The 20,106-nt window shown below is 38.1% G+C and overlaps 1 protein-coding gene across 2 annotated transcripts in view; it reads right to left on the bottom strand.

The window, feature by feature from the left end:
* The window catches only part of LOC136554544 (ras-related protein Rab-10-like), a 32,445-nt gene that overhangs the window by 11,148 nt on the left and 1,191 nt on the right, over nt 1–20,106 (bottom strand). The window contains exons 2-4 of one of the 2 annotated variants that reach the window (XM_066546576.1): nt 15,086–15,146; nt 11,851–11,989; nt 3,238–3,327 (exon numbers count right to left, since the gene is read on the bottom strand). In XM_066546576.1, coding sequence (XP_066402673.1) covers nt 3,238–3,327; nt 11,851–11,989; nt 15,086–15,146 — 290 coding nt within the window. The remainder of the gene's footprint in view (nt 1–3,237; nt 3,328–11,850; nt 11,990–15,085; nt 15,147–20,106) is intronic. The other variant, XM_066546585.1, reaches the window with a different exon arrangement.

The following is a 20,106-nucleotide window of genomic DNA, read 5'->3' on the forward strand; positions in this document are numbered from 1 at the left end:
TCTTGAAATGGGAGAGCCAAAGCTGGACACAATATTCCATGTGGCCTTGTCAGCACTAAGTAAGGGGGGTAATAATTTCCCCAGATCCACCATCCATCATCCTTCTAATGTAGCCCAACACCTTTAAAGCCATCAGGGAAGACTGCTGACTTATGTTCAAGCTGGTGTTCATTGTAACTCATCAGACTTTTGTGGCAGGGCAGTGACTCATGCCTTGGATTATTCCATCACAGGTGCAAATCTTTGCACTTCATGAACTTCACGATGTTTCCGCTGGCCCAGTTCCCAAGTTTATCTAGGTCCCACAGAACTGATGTTCTCCCATGTGGTGTGCCAGTCACACCCCTTAATCTCATGTCACATGCAAATCTCCTTCTATCATCAGCCAAATCACCAATGAAGATGCCAAACAATGTGACTGAGGCAAGGCTGACTGCCTATAGTTCCTGGAACCTTCTTCCTTGCCTTTTTTAAAAGATACATCATAGCATCAAAAGGGATCTCTTCTAACCACCATGATTTTTCAAAGTTGACTGACAGTGGCTCAAATCACAATGATCAGCTCTTTCAGCGCAATTGGGAGAACTTCCTCATGTCTATGGGCACATCCAACTTTCCTAAGCAATTTCTAATCCAAAGCTTTCACACTGCTGGCTGATCTGCTCCTTTCCAAACCAAGAAGGGACCTGCAGAGGTCTGGGAGCAAGCTCTATTTGTGAAGACTAAAGAAAAGAAAAATCAAATCAAATCAAATTAAAAAACCTTGACCCTTCTCTGTATCATGTTACTAGATTGCCCACTACACCTTCCAATGCACCCCCATTTTCTCTATATGCGCACAATATTGGTCACAGAAGATTAATGTATGTATCTTTTAACTTCACCCTGCATACTGCTGAACTTTGTGGCAAGCAAGTCCTCCAAAAGTGTAGCTCAGCGCAAAAACCCCCACTGGTCCAGTGGTAAAGCAGTTGAAAGTATGAACATGTATTTGGCTACTCCCTCTCTGAAAGACCATAGAAAAGTGTATTCAAATAACTACATTTTTTTTTTCCCTTTGGGAGCATCTTGAATAGATCCATAAATAAAATACCTAAATACATTTACAAACCTGTGGGAATTATGCTACTGAGAAATGATATTTTATAATATCCTTGATAAGAGTTTGGAGAACTTGTCTTGAAATAAGCTTGTATCTTACCAACAACAATAAAATAAGTAATGCTAATACTACTTCCTAGCAAAGTGCTGGTGTGATTTCTTAGTGCTGAATCAGAGAGATCTGTGATATCTATCTGATAGCTGAACCTGATTTATAGCCTTGAAACTATAAATCAGGTTCAGCTATGAAGACAGCAAAAGCAAAAAAAAAGAAAGAGGATTTTACTTGGCTTCTTCTGTTAGAAAGATTGGATAGGAGAAAACCAGCCACATTCTACCAAGTCATATAACCTTCAGCATTTTTATCTTTCAATGAAAATGATAATAATATTGGGGGCTGAACAGAGGAGCCCAAGAAGGTTGAGTTAGAACTTTTATCTAAGTGAATAAGAAGCAATTAATACAAGAAAAATATACTTCATAGTGTTAAAATTAAATATCTCAATTTCTGAGTGATCACAATTACATACGTTTGTACAAAATGAATTATTACATGATTTTGTGCAAAAAGAAACAACAAAAAAATTTCTCAGCATTAAACTGAAATGAAATATACACAATAGCCACTCAGTTTTAACAGATTTTTACAGAAATGCCAATGTAGATTATGAGATTCCCAGGGAACCTAGAGTTCTTCTGTGCAAGAGACTGAACAGAACAGCATTTTAAAGCTCATTCTATCAGGGTAATATGAAATATGTAACTACAAATTATTATTTGTCAAAGTTGGAATTAAACTGTTTCCCCTCTTAATTAGGATATTTTCTTCTTTAGAGTAAGAGGACAATTACTGTCTCTCTCTCTCTCTCTGCTAACAGAATCTTTCTCCAGCACATTCAGTCAGATCCTTTAGCACTTGTAAATCATATTAAAAGAAGAAGTAGTATAACAGAAGAGTTGCCTTTTCTCAAAACACAGGTGAAATCTAGAAAGCAGACTCACTGAGGAGGAGGTAATGATTTCTTTCTGAAAAAAAAAATACTACATCAAGAGGAATTTTGGTTGCAAGGTTAAGGACCCAGAAGTCAGAAAGTGTCATGGTTAATACCCTAAGCAAAACCCTACTACTGCCCTCTGGTGCACATGCATCCAGTGACTCTGGGTTTCTGACAGTGCATGCTTTGTGTGAGACTACAACATGTATTTTTCAGTAACCTTATTCCTTGTACACAGATATGGTACATTAACACTGACAGCATCTTGCATGTGAACTATGAACTCTCAGGAGTGTAATGTTGTCCAAAAGCTGATGTTATTTTTTTAAAGTTTCCTAATCTGGGATTATATAATTGGCAAAAAGCTATCTGTGTGTTTTTCTTCAAACATGAGACATCCTGCTTGACTCACCATGCCTGAAAGCATAACAGGAGGGCTAATTCCAAGTTCCAGAGAACAGATGCATACAGTTTGCAGTAGCAAAATTTACTGGTATATAGGACACGCTGTCCTGCAATATTTAATTATTATCCTAGTTTCTTCTGTCATAGCATGGCTTCTGAATTTCCTAACTGGCACTCAGTGAAAGACTTTTGCCATTCCCTTTAGACCAGCACTCCCCACTTAGTAAGTTCTTCCCCCACCCATGATCAGCAGCTAGAAACTCTACTGCAGTTGAGTCAACTATATGTCACATACACAGTTTTGGGGAGCTGGATGTTCAGTATTTGTCCAGTCTTATTCAAGGCTATTTAGGAGACAATGCAGATCACTTTGCACAGGCTGCCAGAACAGTTTTTTCACTGATGGGTGGTATCAGAAAAAGTATGCAGAATGTATTTCATTTTAATAATCTACATTACAACAGTGCTCTGAAAATGCAGTCTATACAAGATTTCTGTTGTAACATCTAAAACTTTTAAAGTACATTTTAACCTTTAAAAGAGAAATTGGTATTCTGATGACATCAGCAAGGGATTACTTAATGTATTTCTAGCACTCTAGAACTTCACAACTGTTCTTCTAGAGCCAAGTCCTAATAGAACTTTTGGAATTCAGGAGCTTTTTATCATTTTCAGTTTAACAGCTCAGTCACACACTAATAAACTCAGGAGGACCCAAAGAAAGTACTAAAGATACCTTTTCTCCTTTCTGTTTTGGAACTACCCGCTCTGACTCCTTATCACACTTGTTGCCCAACAGTATTACGTCCACTTCATCACCTGCTTTCTAAAAGAGAACCAGCATTAATAAATGTCAAGTAAGAAAAAAGCAAACAAAAAAAACCCTTCACCTTAAGCTCACACTAACCTTCAGCACTCCATTTCCTTGAAAGTAAAGGCTAAATTCTCTCATGACCTTCATATGTGCAAATATTTTCCACCAGTTACTGGGATTTGGAGGAAAACAGCAAGGATGGAAAGAGCACAAAAAAGCTACTCGGAAGTGCCATGTATAATTTCCAACCTCTTTCATAAGATATAAAGTATATGGTGCATGGGCACCATCTTCTGATGAATGCTTCAGCTTGAGGCTTTAAAGTGACTGGAAATGCCCTGAATTCACAGACATTGCCCTACTAAAAATAATAGATTCATGGATTAGCATATGACTCTGCTCTACATCCAGCACTCACAAGTAAAAGGGAAGGAATTTGCTGCACCTGAAAGAGCACCTCTCTGTGCTTCACTTTTGCACACAGACAGTAAAATTACTTTCAAACTGTTCAAACTCAACATAAAAGTCTGATTATTCCAAGACACTAGGAAGAAGGCAATAGATTTTAATGAAGTAAAATTTAAAAACCTCATTGATTTCAAAAGGAAGAAAAATCTACCTTTTTGACCTTGTCTCCTTCTCTGTTCCTCTAATCCACTCACATGCATGATGACTGTGAAATGCACTGGGTTTTTCACATCAGTGTTATTTTAAGATAAGTAATTTTAACTATACGTGACTAGAATAATGACAAGAAAAGGGAATAATTCTGCAACAGCATGTGGAATTTGAAAACTGACAGTCATTGTGAAAATCATAACATTTAAAACTGCTTTTGGTGCTTAAATGGAGGACACTGAGGGTCTCAATCTACAAACAACTGAAGCTACTATAGTCTGATGCCATGGCTTTTATTCTGGAGGTACATGCTCCCACAGCTTCCCTGAAGACTCAAAAGGCCCGGTCTCAGGCTGCAGATCTCTGTACAGGACTTTGATGAAATCTCTGATCTCTGTCAAATGCTTAACTTTTGTAAATTTGCCATAAAACAAAATCCACCACAAGCATACACAGAAAAACCTCTATTCATTAAAGGATGAGAGAATACTATTTTTAGTCTATTTCTACTTTTACAACAATTTTTGAAGACTTCATCAGTAGGCACAATTTAACATTAAGGAACATTATTTCTTTTTTCTTATTCCATTCTCCTCTTAGAGTCATCTAGACTTATTTCATACCCACAGTTTATTAAAATGAAGTAAACTCTGTAAGAGTACAGAGTAGAGGCCTAAAATAATGAATTATTCTAACCTGGATTAATAGACCAAAATGTTGGCTGTTTCAGAATGCATTGAAGCTTCACTCATTAAGATCAGTGGCTCTCCTACATAAAACCACATATATCAGCCCCAAAATAGGCTAAATAGACAATTAAATCTCATTATGTAATCAACCTTTAATTTGGAAGAATACTGAAGTCTGATGAAGGTTTTACAAGTGACATTTGACTTCACTGTGAAGTTAGAGGGAAATACTTGCATACTGCATGTACAAACCAACTACATCCATTCTGTAACTTAATTTCTCTATTAACAGCACAAATTTTTGCAGTAGGAATGTTCTTTCTAAACAGCATCAAACAATAACAACATTTAAATGAGGTTTGAGGTAGCAGGCCTTTCAGCAAATATTTATTAGTACTACCAATCACAAAGTATTTACTTCTGCAAATAACTACTATTTCTACCTCAATATAATGTATTAATGTATTTTCACTTTGTCTGGATCCTCCACCAAAGCACTTACAGTTCTCTTTTTTTAAAGACGGTATCTTGCAGTATCATGCATTTAGAAAACTGAAGATTGTTAGTCAAAATGATGGCCATTTTAAATTCTGAAAACTGATTATGTATGATGTCTTAAAAAATTAAATCAATACGACTAGGCAGAAGTTTGACCATGTGCTCAGCTGGCATAAAAACTGCACGGGTACACTGATTTCAACTGGCCAAAAATATGGCTTTGCAGTGCTTCCAAAAGCTTGCTGTACATTTTCATGCTCTGTTATTTATAGCTCAGGAATAAGCTTTCCAAATGCAAAATCTATAGCTAAAAAGATGAAGGCTATTTTACAGTTAAAATCCTATTATGCAAGTCAGCACTGAATAAGCTCATAGACTCACTAAACATTTTTCCCCCATATTATGGAAAAGTACTATTAAAAATCATCAATTTCATCAAGGCAGATATAATTTTTTTCCAGATAAAGTTTTACTCTGGTATCTCAAAAAATGCCAATTTTTGATTCACTCTTTCAGTTTTTCTTTGCATTTTAACATTTCAAAGTTCACATTATACTGAAGGTTAAATTAAATATAATCTGAACCTGAAGAATACCTACACTACTATATTTTGAGAAGGAAAACATCATCATAGTATTTTTCTGAAAAAAATGGAGCCAAGAGATTTACTGAGACTGACCAAATCTTCTCAAGTGTTTGGCACAGCTTGGAGCCACCACGTTTTGGCAGAAGGGTTTTTCTCCCACTGGGTTCCCAGGCAGCTAGATGTGGCAGCAGCAGAGCCAGGCTGCTCTGAGCAGTGGCCACGGGAGGGAGCAGCAGCAGAGACTCCAACCGAGCAGTGCCACATCCTGGACTCGGAACACTGGACACTCACATCACAGCACCACAGTCTCTGTAGCACACTGCTGACAGGGGCCACCCACCCATGCCCTTCACCCAGCTGCTTAATGTCCACCCAGCCAGGGAAATACACAACCTGACTATGAGGCTATTAACTGTCACAGACAGGTTTTCTGAAAAATCCTTTCCTTAGGATTTTTTCTTCTGAGAAGCTGAGAGGCCTCAGGAACAAAATGTAAACGATGGTTTTCTGCTGCTTTGGAATGCAACAGGGGGATCTGTGATTGGTCTCATGTGGTTGTTTCTAATTAATAGCCAATCACAGTCCAGCTGTCTGGACTGTCTCAGTCAGCCACAAGCCTTTGTTATTCATTCTTTTTCTATTCTGAGCTAGCCTTCTGATGAAATCCTTTCTTCTATTCTTTTAGTATAGTTTTAATATATCATAAAATAATAAATCAAGCCTTCTGAAACATGGAGTCAACATTCCTGTCTCTTCCCTTATCCTAAGACCCTTGCGAACAGCACCACAATTAACAGAAATCAAAAATGCAAAAGTGAAAATATCTTGCTCATTCCTTTCATATATAATTTGTCTGGGGATTTGGGTGGGTTTTTTTTCAAATGTTAAGTCTTTTTTTCCCTACAGTTTTTATTTTCCAGAAGTGCTGTGAATTCATGTGAGTATGAAAAGTAGCAGACACCTTTTCTGTGAGAAAACTACACCATATCTGTACTTAGAGACTATTGGAAGAAATTATCCCTTCACTTCTTAAATGGTGAACACAGATCTACCAAGAATGATCCCAACCTCCCCTGCAGCAAACTCCCCAGGATGATTATGAGCTCACCCAGAGTCCTCATATAAAGTGGATAGATATCCCTCTATCCAGGGATACATCTTGCAGAACACCACCTTGTCCCTTCACCACATCTCCAGGGTGTAGCTGTGAAGGGCTGCTTGATAGTGATACTCATTAATTACAGCTTGAAAAGGCAACAGAAGTTTGTCTGTAGGTCCAAACAGTGAAACTGAGAACCCATGCCTGATAAATAAACTATGGGAATTCTTAAATAGTCTGTATTTGAGGAAGAAATGTAGCTTTTCACATTTGAAGAAGATGTACATGGTCAAACATCAAGATGAAGGCAGAGCTGGAGAAGGCCATAAAACTGGGAAACTTCTTACTCATTAGACAATGACACTAGAAACCTAGACACCTAGAAACCTACCCTTTGTAGTACTGAAGAACAATTTGTTAGAAATAGGTTGTCCGCAGAGTGTCTTTGAAAGCATCATGGGCAGTGCTCATATTAGGATTGCCAAACATATCTCTTTCCACACTTTTTCCTAAGTGCTACTTTATGACCTCCATTACAAATGCTTGGTTTCCAGGACCTCAGTGGAAATAAAAGAATGATCAAATTTATTTGTTTACTAGCAAATTTAGAATGCAGTAGATATAAACCAATTTATTCCAAAGCCAACCCAGGACTACAGACAAACCAATTTAATAAAATGACAAGAGCAAGAATTTTAAGTTCTAATCAGAGCCATAATGACAAACCTATCTATGAATTGGGAGAATTCAATCTTTTGACATCAAGCTTTCCCACCTGAGGAAGAAAAACTGAGAAGAGCTTCAAGTCAAACTAATTTGCACTTATAAAGCAGTTTGCTGTGCTGCTTTTATTTAAGTATGATGCTGAAATACAGTCTAGTGTCCCAAATGCACCAGAGGAACCAAACCAAAAAAGGCCACTATGCAGAAATGAGAGCAACTCAATAATTCATACAGTTCATATCCCTCCTGGTTGAGAGGTCACTTCTTCAGGTAGGACAAATAGAAAATTAATGTATTAAAAGAACACTAAACTACTGTAACCAAGACTTGCACAAGAAAAGAAAATTATCTTCTCCATGCAGAAAATTCTGTGATGGCTGACAATTTCCAGCACAGAGATAATTGTTAGGAGCTGGTATTGCCACCTCGATGGCCACATCAGGAGACTAGCACAATTAAAACAAATTCAAGGTATTTAGAAGTAAATTATGACCTACCATCTATGTCAACCATTTTTGGGGACCCATATGCCATGTGTGAATAATGGAGTGATTTAGGTTGGCAAGACTTCTAGAAGTCAGCTGGTCCAGTCTTCCACTCAAAGATGGGCCAACTTCAAAATCAGGTCAGGTTGCTCAAGGCCTTGTTGAATGGAGTTTTAAGTGCCTCATTTAAGTGATCCTCTCTGGGCACCTATTTGAGCATTTGAGCCACTCTATTGTGAGGAACCTTTTGACAATGTTAGTTGGAATCTTGTTTAAAACATATTGGAAAAAACTGTTTTCTGCAAAATGATTTGGTACACAGCTGCTTGCATTTATTTAATTTTCAAAGGCCAAGCAGCATCAGCCTTTCAGAACAGTTGCATACAGTAGCTAAAAGCCAGGTCAGCAGGAGGAACACTTTCATAAATTGGACATAACCTGAACTTCTACAAATAAAGAATGGTTTCAGGTTCTAAAGTTATCTTCCTGCAATTATCATGCTCCTAATGAATGCATTACAAATCCAATATTCCTATATTGGACTTGCCAGTAACGTCCTAAAATATTAATCTGTGTATGAGTATATTTTTCTAGCAAGCTTTTAAAAAGTACAGTTATGTTACTTAGTTCCCTCTAGTTCTGAATTCAAATTTTACAGCAATACAGATATGGAAGCATATTTGTGTCTTGTACTTCCTTGGACAATAACTCATTTTTAATAGTGAAGCTGCTGTATTCCACACTTAAACTAACTGAAATATAATGAGAACATTACTGGTAATCTGATTGTAATTGCACTGACTGGCCAGTTTTTTTAAAATCAATGGGAGTTTTTAAGAATACTAAATTGCTTGGATTGTTATTTTCAACTGTTGCAAAAATGGCTTAGCACACTGAACAGATTTTTAGAAAACTTTCTGTTTAAAATCTTTATGTGCAAAGAACCAAAAGATGAGAGCATAATGTAATAACTGAATTGCCTCCAAAATTCCTGTTCGACTGGTTCAGGTGCAAGCTTTACACCTATTAGTCTGGTTTTAGTGAAGTCTGGTTTCTCTCTGTTTCCCTTTTAAAAACTTATTTATTTTTTCTATACTTGCATAATTTAAATGGTGCTGTAGCAACAGTCACTTTGATTTTGGGCATTTGTAGGGAATTAAATACTGGTTTACATTCACAGACCAAAGAAAGTGCAAGGAATGTCACCAACCTCCAGGAAGTAATTAATTTTCATGAAATGCCCTGTCTTTTAACAGTTATTGCTTAAAAACATTTCTTTTGCAATGAATAGCCCCATATATTTTCACCAAGACACTTCAGAAATTGATATCCCACTAGGACTAAATTAAATTTTTTATTACTATCTAGCTCTATTACAACACTAATTGCTAGTTTTGAGATTGGTACAATCAATCATGCAATTTACATTCCTAGAAATTGTTTTAGATTATTTTTCCATTTTTTAAACTTTAACAGAAGTACCTTCAGGGGTTAAGATTAAACAGTCTAAGCTTCAATACCTTGAGTACATTTACACGAAAGTTTTAAAATGTCACAAATGGAGAGGAGGCTTGTGCAGGTGTCATTTCCTGATTGACTAAATCAGATCTAAACCTGTATGGTGGCCACAGGAGCTACTCTCATCCTTCTCTCCACCTGGCCATACAGCCCTGATACCTTCTTGCTGTTTATGGCTGTGCACTGTAGGCCACTGAATCAATCACCCTGTTGATCTAATTGAAGATGACAGGACAATATGACCCCATTGGAGCCAGTGTGAAGCCAGAACAATATTTTATGTTGAAATATAGATCGATAGATAGATAGATAGATAGATAGATAGATAGATAGATAGATAGACAGATAGATAGATGGATGATAGCTAGACAGACAGAAAACGATATATGCAGGTAATCTACATTTGCAGTTTCAAACTGCCCTCATACTGTTTGCTGAGCTAAATCTATGTTAACCATGAAACTGTACAACTGTAGTGGCATATCTAGCTGTGACTTTTATTTGGCCAACAGAAGAAAGGCACGTGCTTTTTTTAAAAAAGTAAAAAAACAGATGTGTTAGTTTAAAGTTTGTGCAGACAAGCCAATAAGAATATTGTGTCATCGAATCTCCTTTGTAACACATTACTGAAGTTAGGCTTTGTTACCACTAGGACTTTTAAGATGCCTCTAAGGTCAAGAACAATGATTTAGTAGGTTACCAGAGTAATGTTTTTAAAAATGAGATATTGTGCATGTAATGTTTTCCTAAGGGTATAAGATATCCCATGTATATACTGTTGGATATATGATCATGTGTAATTCATTAATTCAGCTGTATACTGAAGCTGTGAAGAGAGAAAATAATGCATTTGATGGTTTTATTTCAAACCCCCTGTCCCAAGATGTAAAGCCCCCTTACCCATCCATGCCCACAAAATCACAAGAGTATTAAAAAACTTGCCTTAAACTTAACTTGATTTTGATCAATGGAGAGCACTACCTTGCTTGTATTCTTACACCAACTTCCACAAGCATACTAACTACAAACTGCTGTGCTATTGCTGAGGGGAAATATCACTTCTCCCTACAGCCTCCTCAGGAGGCAAAGTAGAGAGAACAATACTGATCTTTTTTCCCAGATATCAAGAGACAGGGCACATGGGAATGGCTCCAAGTTGTGCCAGGGATATTCAGACTGGACATTAGGAAGCATTACTTTGCTGGGGTCAAACACTGGAACAGGCTCCCTAGGGAGATGGTCAATTCCCCAAGCCAAATTAAGAGAGATCTGGAAAATGCTCTTAATAATATAATTTAACTTTTGGTCAGTGCTTAAGTGGCTGGGCAGCTGGACTAGATGATCATTGAAGGTCCTTTACAGCTGAACTATTCTAGTCTAAAACTGCCTTGCCTCTATCTAATTGAGAACACATCCAGAGAGACCTACCAAAAACGACTTGGAATACAGAATTAGAGTCAGCTGAATGATCTCTTGTCTAAGGGCTTACCCATGCTTCTGTCCCTTCACATTGTCTCCAGACATTCATCTTCTGGCCTTCCTACTCTTACCTGTTTACCTTACTGCAGCTCCAGTAAGTGTCAGACCTTTCTATGAGCCTCTCAAACTCACTAATAGAGCAGAAAAAACACTCAATTTCTTTTGCCGTGATAATTTTCTACCACATTAGGAAGTCAGAGCGAAGCACAGAGGGCTCTGACAAGCTCCAGTGGGAACACATACCCTGTCTGGCAGCCATGTGCTGTTGAATCACTTCCTATGTCACATGAAAGCACGTATTTCTGGCTGCAGCAGCATGAGCAGCTGAGCTAACCAAACAGCCTCCCACCCCACTTCCTCCCTCTTGAAACCATCCTCTCCAGGAATATGCAGCAAGGACAAAGAGGATATTTAATTCCTTTGATCTTGGGATGAGGTAACTACACTGAAGTAATGAAATTAGGAAAGGGAAATCACTGGCTGTGATACAGAATTTTGATATGGAATCTAATTAAAATCCCAGGATGAGCTCATGCAGACTATCTATGCACAGCCACACCAGTGACAAGAGCACCATAATGCAGCATGCACAAAGAGGGATTGGAAGCTATGTTTTAGAAGTACTTCAGAAAACATTCCTCCATCAACATGGGCTTGCCTAAATATAAACCATGTTCCAGTTTCAGATGACAGTAATTCTACTATCATAGTGTGTGCTGAGTTAAATGCAAGAAATTCTGGTCAGAAACATACAGGAACAAGAATACCTCTCATGCAGTCATTTAAAATGACACATTAATTAGCTTCATTTAGTGATCAATTGCTGACAGATATATTTACCTCATATATGTCATTTATCCAGATTGTTATACTTTGAAAACTCTTCAGATTTGTGATGTCATATACGAGAACAAAGCCTTGTGCACCACGGAAATAGCTGGTACTAAGTGTATGGAACCGTTCCTGGCCAGCAGTATCCCTGAAGGAAATTGTAACAAATCACACACATACAAACAAACAAACAAAAAAGAGATTATCAGACTGCAGAATCCCCAAGAAAGATTACTTTACTTTAAGGAGTATTGTTCAAATTTTAAATTATGTACTCTAACACGAAAGGAAGAAGAAAAAACACAGATGACAGAAAATCTGGGTGCCAGATATAGCAATAAAAGAAATACACTAGAAATTCATTCTGTATGATACAGCCCTACTAGTGAAGCCAAGCCAGTGGCTGAAACCTGAGAGTAATGTCAAGCCCACCATTCCTTCTTTATATAAACAATTGAGGTGATAAAAACATGTCAGATGAGATCCCCATATTTTGACAACCCATTTGTAAACTGTGATACAAACAACAACCTGGTTTAGATGGAAGACAGGTTTTGGGGAAAAAGCCATAAAATATAAGGACACACTGGTTCTTATAAGTAATGCCAAAACTTGAGGAAACAAACACAAATGGGATCCCTCAATCTGCTTCAGGAGATGTTGGCTACAAAGTACCACACCTGAAATGTTTCTATACTACTACACCAAGCAAGAGGAACAAATGAGACAAGCTCCAAGCTTTGTCCCAGTCCCAGAGACATGACATCACTGGCATGAGTGAAACCTGATGGGAAATAAAATGAACAAGGAAGGTGCATGCCCAGGGGAAGCAAAGTCAGGTGACATGGAAAGAACACAGAGATTCTGTCTGCCACCATAGGGAGAAACTGTGTGGAATTGAAGCTGACAGAAACATGGGAGACAAAATTTTTTCGAGTATATGAATGGCAAAAGGCGGTGTAGAAACAACATCAGCTCATTACAGGATGAGGATGGTCACCTCACCTAGAGGGACATGGACAAGCAGAGGTGTTTAATGCACTCTTTGTCTTCAACACAGATGACAGACCAAGGGGGTCTCAGCACCCTGAGCTGGAGGACCATGACTGTGTGAATGATCAACACCTAGTCGACCCTGAAATTGTGTGGGAACTGCTTCTCCAGCTGGATCCCTACAAATCCATGAGGCCTGATGGGATTCATCTGAGAATTCTCAAAAAGCTGGCTGATGTCATCACAAAGCCTCTCTTGGTTTTTAAGCAGTCTTGGGAGTCTGGAGAGGTCCCAGCTGACTGGAAGCTGGGTAAAGCTGTCACAGTTTTCAAGAAAGGCAAGACCCTGGAAACTACAGGCCTGTCAGTCTCACTTCAGTGCCCAGTAAAATAATGAAAAATATTATTCTGGGAGATAAACCTGGACGACAACACAGTCATTGCCACAGACAGCACAGCATGCCAAAGTCCTGCTTGTTGAACCTGACTTCCTTCTCTAAAATGGTAATCCACCTAGTTGATCTAGGAAAGCCAATAGATATGATCTCATTGAACTTCAGCAAAACTTTTGGTACTGTCTCTCACAGTACCCTGCAGACCAAATGTCCAGCACACAGCTGGATAACCATGCTCAGTGATGGGTGAGCAGCTGGCTCACAGGCTGGAGACAAAGGTTACAGTGAATGGGGTGATCAGGCTGGGGTCTGGTCACCAGTGGGGTTCTGCAGGGCTCCATCCTCAGCCCACTTCTCTTCAACATCTTCATTAACCACTGGGATGCAGGATTCAAAGGGACACCAAGTTTGCCAAAGATACTAAATTGGGAGAAGCTGTTGACTCCCTCCAGAGCAGAGAGGCTCTGCAGAGAGACCTCAACAAATGAGAGGACTGGGCAATTACCAACTGCATGAAGTTTAACAAGGGCAAGTGCCAGATTCTGCACCTGGGATGGGGCAGTCCTGGTCCTGTGTACAGACTGGGGAATGACTTGCTGGAAGGCAGGGCTGCAGAAAGGGACCTGGGGGTCCTGGTCACTGGGAATTTGAACATGAGCCAGCAGTGCCCTGGCAGCCAGGAGGGCCAAGCATGTCCTGGGGTGCATCAGGCACAGCAGCACCAGCCAGGCATGGGAGGGGATTGTCCTGCTCTGCTGTGCACTGGGGCAGCCTCACCTCACCTGTACTGGGGGCAGTTTTGGATACCACAATATAAAAAAGGCATCAAGCTCTTAGAGAGCATCCAAAGGAGGGCCATGAGAATAGGGGAAGCCATACAAGGAGTGTCTGAGGTCACTTGGTTTGTTCAGCCTGGAGGAGACTGAAGGGAGACCTCATTGTAGTCCAATTTCCCCACAAGGGGAAGCAGAGGGCCAGGTGCCAATCTCTTCACTCTCATGACCAGCGACAGGACTTGAGGACATGGCCTGATGCTGAGTCAGGGGCAGGTAGGCTGGCTGCCAAGAAAAGGTTTTTCAGCCAGAGAAAAACCTTTGTCACCCATTGACCGTGACAAAAGTTCAAGAAGCATTTGAATGTTCTCAGGCACATGGTGTGATTCTTGGTGCCCTGTGCAAGGCCAGAAGTCACTCAATGATCCTGATGGGTCCCTTACAACTCAGCATATTCTATGATTCTATGAATTATGCTTTAAGAAAACTATAAACAAGCCTCTATTATTTTTGCATTAAAGCCTGAGATGAAATAAGTGCTGATCCAATACTGGTCAGATAATTCATTCACAGATTTACTCCTTGACAAGTTAAATACTGGTATATAGAGATAATCTTCAGTACTAGATGCCTGGAAAGTCAGGTGTCAGAAGCCTTACATAACCTTTAGAAAAATTTCAAAACCATAAATAGTGCACATTCCCAAAGATTCATCTTATCAAAAGTAATTTCTCTTGGTGACCCTTTTGGACACACATTTGATGGGTAATGAAATGTAACATATTCTTTCTTTGTCACTTTCCTTAATGTTCCTACACAATTAAGTACACTTCATAGGGATCACAGACCTGCACTTGTTTGTATGCTGCAAGTTTTATTGCTAATGCAACCTGGTGACAGCCCTCTTTTTAACGTACATTAGTTGTTGCAAAAAAATATACTCTCCCAGGCTAAACTCAAATTTTAAAATTTTCTAGTAGGAGCACCTGCACATTATGAAGACACACAATTCAAAGTAGATGAGATTTTTCATGTCATCATACCATTTAGTTGGCTTTCTTTTGTGATGCTAATTAAAACTTACCATATTTGAAGTTTCACTCTTGTATCATTAAACATTACTGGCTTTACTTTAAAATCAATGCCTAGAAGAAAAAAGGAAAATCTGTAACATTTCTCATAATAACATGGATTCCCTTTGAAGATTGTTCTCAGCTCTAGTTATCATGCAATTTCAAACAGAAAGTGAAAAGGAACAATACCATAGAAAGAATAACTAGCCAACCAATACACTCAAAATGGAAGCTTTAAAAGGAATTTATTCACTGCTGAGTGCCAATACATTGCACAAATACAATGCAAAGCAATGCCAATACCAAGCAAAGAAAGGGCAGCAAAGCAAAGGTGAAGATACTCTGAAACTGCAAGTATTACCATGGATTGGCAAGGGACATGACAGCAGTTTCATTTGCACAGAAGTACATTGTGTAAATACACTGGTGATTTTCAAGAGCATGGCAGCTATGAGTGGGAAAGTAAAAATGCTTACAAAGCAGCTACCACATGTGCAACACAATTTTTCTGTCCTTACTTTCAAATCCCTAAAAAAATATCCATGTGTACATGAGCAGAAATAGGACTTGCCTGTACACATTAAATGCAAAGACAAACATACATGGGATTTAATTCAAAATGAAGAGGACTGGCTCTACAGCCTAAATCAGATCCAGAAAGCCAATGCTAAAAGCAAGCATTAACACTTAAAATCAATGCAGAATGTTGTCTCTACATAAACTACAGATCCTTCCTCAAAGATATTTTCCTTATGATTTATAGTGTTTTCCTTTACTGAATCGTCAAATTAGTACTCCAGATGTGTTAGATGATACCTAGATTTATGAACAGTTGAAGTTCCAGTTCTAAAATTAGAATCTGCCAGCTATCAGCTGCTATATTAGAGTGACATATTTTTGCAGAGTAAAGCATTGTTTCTCCTATTACTTCATTGTTTGAAATACCATTTGATAATTTCCATGACTGCTTTTGTCCCCCATTGAAAAACAATTAGGCTCTTTTTGTCAATTATAGTAAATGAAGTTAAGGTAACATTGTGACAGCTGACCATACTGTATGGGCAAAATTCCATAAGATCAAATTATAGCTACTTAAAATGACAGTGTCTGTTCACCAGTAATAATGTCATTTGAAGGAACCAAACAGATTGAAAAATCACAAAAAATTTAAGTTAATACCACTGAACTGATTTCTGTAAGAATGTGCAAGCCAAATTACTTTATCAAAGGAAAGAACCCATGGCAGCAAACCAAAAACACAGAGGAAATGCTCCCTTCCCTTGTACTGACAGATGTATGGTGCATAAAATTTTGACAAGTACACTCTCACATGCATGCACTCACATGCACTTTCAATGCTATTACCATTTTTTTGTGTGTATGTGGTAAGGGACTTGAGGTGGATTTTAAAAATTATTATGATAATCATGTCCTTCACTTGATTAATTTTCATTGAAGCTTCAATGAAAAGGAATGAAATAATATAATTGGTATTGGTAATTAGTATTACACAAAGCTTCCTTGATGGAATTAATATTGTCAGAAGGAAATGTGATTAAAGTAAAATTTGCTCATGTAAGGTGAAATTCCACCGTGATAGAAAACATTTGCTCCTGAAATTCACATGGTTTTGTTTAATTATCTGTATAATTTTCTACAATTGATGTTGAAGCAGTTGAGAGGAACAGAGTATACACTGGGAGGCTGGAATGCCACTTACAAATGGTGCATTGGGAACACAGCAAAAAGTTATATTCCAGACAGGGATTACCAGAACTATAGGGACAACTTCTTAGTTGACATACATTTTAATAATAAATTGCTATAAGCTTTTTAAAAAAAATTGTAAAAAGGGAAGCAGAGTGCTGAATCAGACTAAAACTTAATCTAAATTAAAATCAGGCATATTGACTTCTTAAGTCAACTTCAAAATTTATTGACCTAAAAGGTCAATGAATGTTAGTGAAAAACAGAAGTCAATATGTTCTGCATGCATGAATTGTTCATGTCTTTATATGAAATTTCCAGCAAACTTAGCAAATTGGAAAGACAGAAAAGAAAAATGAGATACACAATGCCAAAGACAGCTCACGGATTTCAGATGCTTTTAAGGCCTACCTGGTATATAACCTGATCAACATAACAAAGCAAGCATTGATTACAGCTCTTGAGATAAATGTTGTTGCAATGCAACAGCATGTACTTGCTTCTTTTAAGCTGTCAAATAAAACCAAGAAGGAGGATGCTGGGTGCAAGCTCTAATTAATTGTTGGTTGTTATTTCCAACTTTTATAGCCATGAAAATTTCTTTTCCTTGTATTCCAAAGAGTAAATAATGCTCATATTAACACTGAGGCACCTTAAAGACAATTAAGTCTAAAAAGCATAAAAATAGTCAGCCACAGGGTAATTCAGCTGTGAAATGCCCCTCTCTTCCCTCCCTTTGGCCAACTGCAGAAGTCCTCTTCAAAGAGGTCTTTTGCAGCTGGCCTGGAAAATTACATCACACTTTGCACCCAGAGTTGGTGGGTTCCTGATAGAAAATGCTCAAAAACGTATGTCTATCCAAAGAAAATGCAAATTTGAGTAGCTAAGCAGGACACAAGAGTGAAAGCATGGACAGAGGGTGGTGAATGCCCCTGTGCAGGTTCCACCCAGCCCACTGCCTGTCATACAGCATCTTCAACTCCAGGAACAGGGAAGCAGTTCCTAGCAGCTCCTGTGCCCAAACTGGGCAAGGGCCCAGTGAGACATGGTGGGTTGAGTTTCCACTGTTACTCCTAACCCCTATTTAACCCCCTCCTAGTTGCTGGTGCATTACTTGCATCAGATTCTTTAATGAACATATCAAGCAATGTCTGAAGCAGAGAGGTGTCTGAGCAGTCACAAGTACTGGTAATTTCTGGTTTGCTGAGAAAAACAGCTCATGGGATAAGATGGTTTGTTAGGAAAACAAGAGTGACAAAAATATCCAGTTTTGTTAAAAAAAATTAAGATGTGGATTGCTACTGATGTTCTTAACACAGGACACATTTACCTTCAATATGGTTCATTTTTGTTGATTATTCGCTTCTAAAGTAAATATCAGGGAATCTACACAGACTTTATAATCCTAATGTTGAAGTTGCACCACTTTCAACTATAACAGATTTGGGAGGACTCACAGCTCTGCAGAAAAGTTTCTCACAGAAAACACATGTGTTGAAGGACCACAGCGACCATAACACAGCAAAATAACCTCACACTCTGTGAGATCACAGTTCTGTTCACTGGTATACCAGGAGGTTCTTCTGTTCATAAACCTCTATGAATTTATAAGCAATAATATTGTTCAAACAAAACCATTTATTCTTTATAATCTATTCATAATACAATGCATCCACCTTATGATTCATTTAAGTTTAATTAGAAAACTATAACTGCTGATCATTTTTCCACACTATGTCATTGAAGAGGGGGAAGGGCACCCAGCCTTGAGTATTTAAGTACTGCATTAGAATCTTTCAATGAAAATTTACAGTGGATGTATTTTTTGCATTTTCTCACAGAATACATAATTTTAGAAACTACCAGAGCCTACTACAAAATGCTTGTCTGGTTTTTCCCCCCTGCAATAACAATAGGATCTCTCATAGTAACACAAATTTGTGATTCATGATGACATAGAAATGAGACTTTCAACAGCCTTTTAACTTCTGTGCCTATGACCCTCTGCCACCAAGGAAGGTGATGGCATGTGATTTTGACAAGGAACTCAGGAAGTTGCAAGACTGCACAGTCAGGATAATCTTCCCTCTACTCAAATCACTGTTTCAACTGGACAAGTAAGGTGAAAAATCACCTGACAGCAGTTGAGCATTTAATAGGTTTTACAACAGAAAGGAATCATTTGACTGAGTTTGTATGAAACAGGCATCCAGATAAAAACAGTTATTTGTTCTGATGGTATCAACAGTGAGGAAGGAGACATCACAAACTGAGAAAACACTATGTGTCTTCTTCCTTTCCAACACTAGGAGCCATAATCTCTAGGGCATCCTCTCCATTCCAGCTGTCTCAATGAAGAAGGAACCTTCCACTTCCAACATTACTTTTGGAAGACACCACTCATAATCCCATTTGTTTTCAAAGTCCAAGCTCTAAAACACATAGTAAAATGGAATTAAATGTAACACAGTATTTCAGAAATAACTTTAAAAACACATTCAGGTATCAAATACCATGTCTGGATTATTCATTTATATTAGAGATAAGCACTTTTAAAAAAAGTTTTTAAATATCTCAATAATAGGTGCCACTAATGAAACTAAAAAGATTAATCTTAGTCCATAAACTGTCACAAAAACTATTATCTTCACTATTCCTTGAAATAGTTCAAGTCACAACTTGGGAAATATATACTTAATAGCATATAAAAGTTTTTTGAGTCTGCGGTGGACTGAATCAGGTGTAAAATAAATTATGTCTCAAAATAATAAATAACCTCATGGTCAGAAGGTAAACCACATCAACAAAGCTGTTATTTATTTTTACAGCCATTCTTTGGGGTTTCTTGCTAAGCCTGGCAACAAGTTGCCTATTATTAGGATCAATTTCCTGACTTTACTGTTGTGTTCTTCCCTCTTTGTCTGTGCTGATTTCAGAAACTGGTTTGTAAGAAAGGGCAAGAAAATAGAAAGTAGTCAAAGTTCAGCCATTCTTATGTGGGCAGGTCAAGTCATCTTGTGTACATTAAGTATTCCCTGGACAAACTACTGCCACAGATAGTGTCTGGTATTTAATTCCACTATGCCAGTATCTCCCAGATTGAAACATGTGTAAATGAACCATGCATATTCCAAACGCACAAATATACCATTTCCTGGCATAATTTAGTTTTCTCTTCAAAATCAAATCAAATCAAATCAAAGAAAAAATATTCTTACACACAAACTCTTAAAAATTAAAAAATTTCCTAATGAGGATGTGGGAAAATGTCCACAGCAAATCAAACCACTGTGCTCACATAACACATCTTCATGCTGGAGACAAG

Source organism: Molothrus aeneus, chromosome 1, assembly GCF_037042795.1.
Source record: "Molothrus aeneus isolate 106 chromosome 1, BPBGC_Maene_1.0, whole genome shotgun sequence".
Taxonomy (NCBI): Eukaryota; Metazoa; Chordata; class Aves; order Passeriformes; family Icteridae; genus Molothrus; species Molothrus aeneus.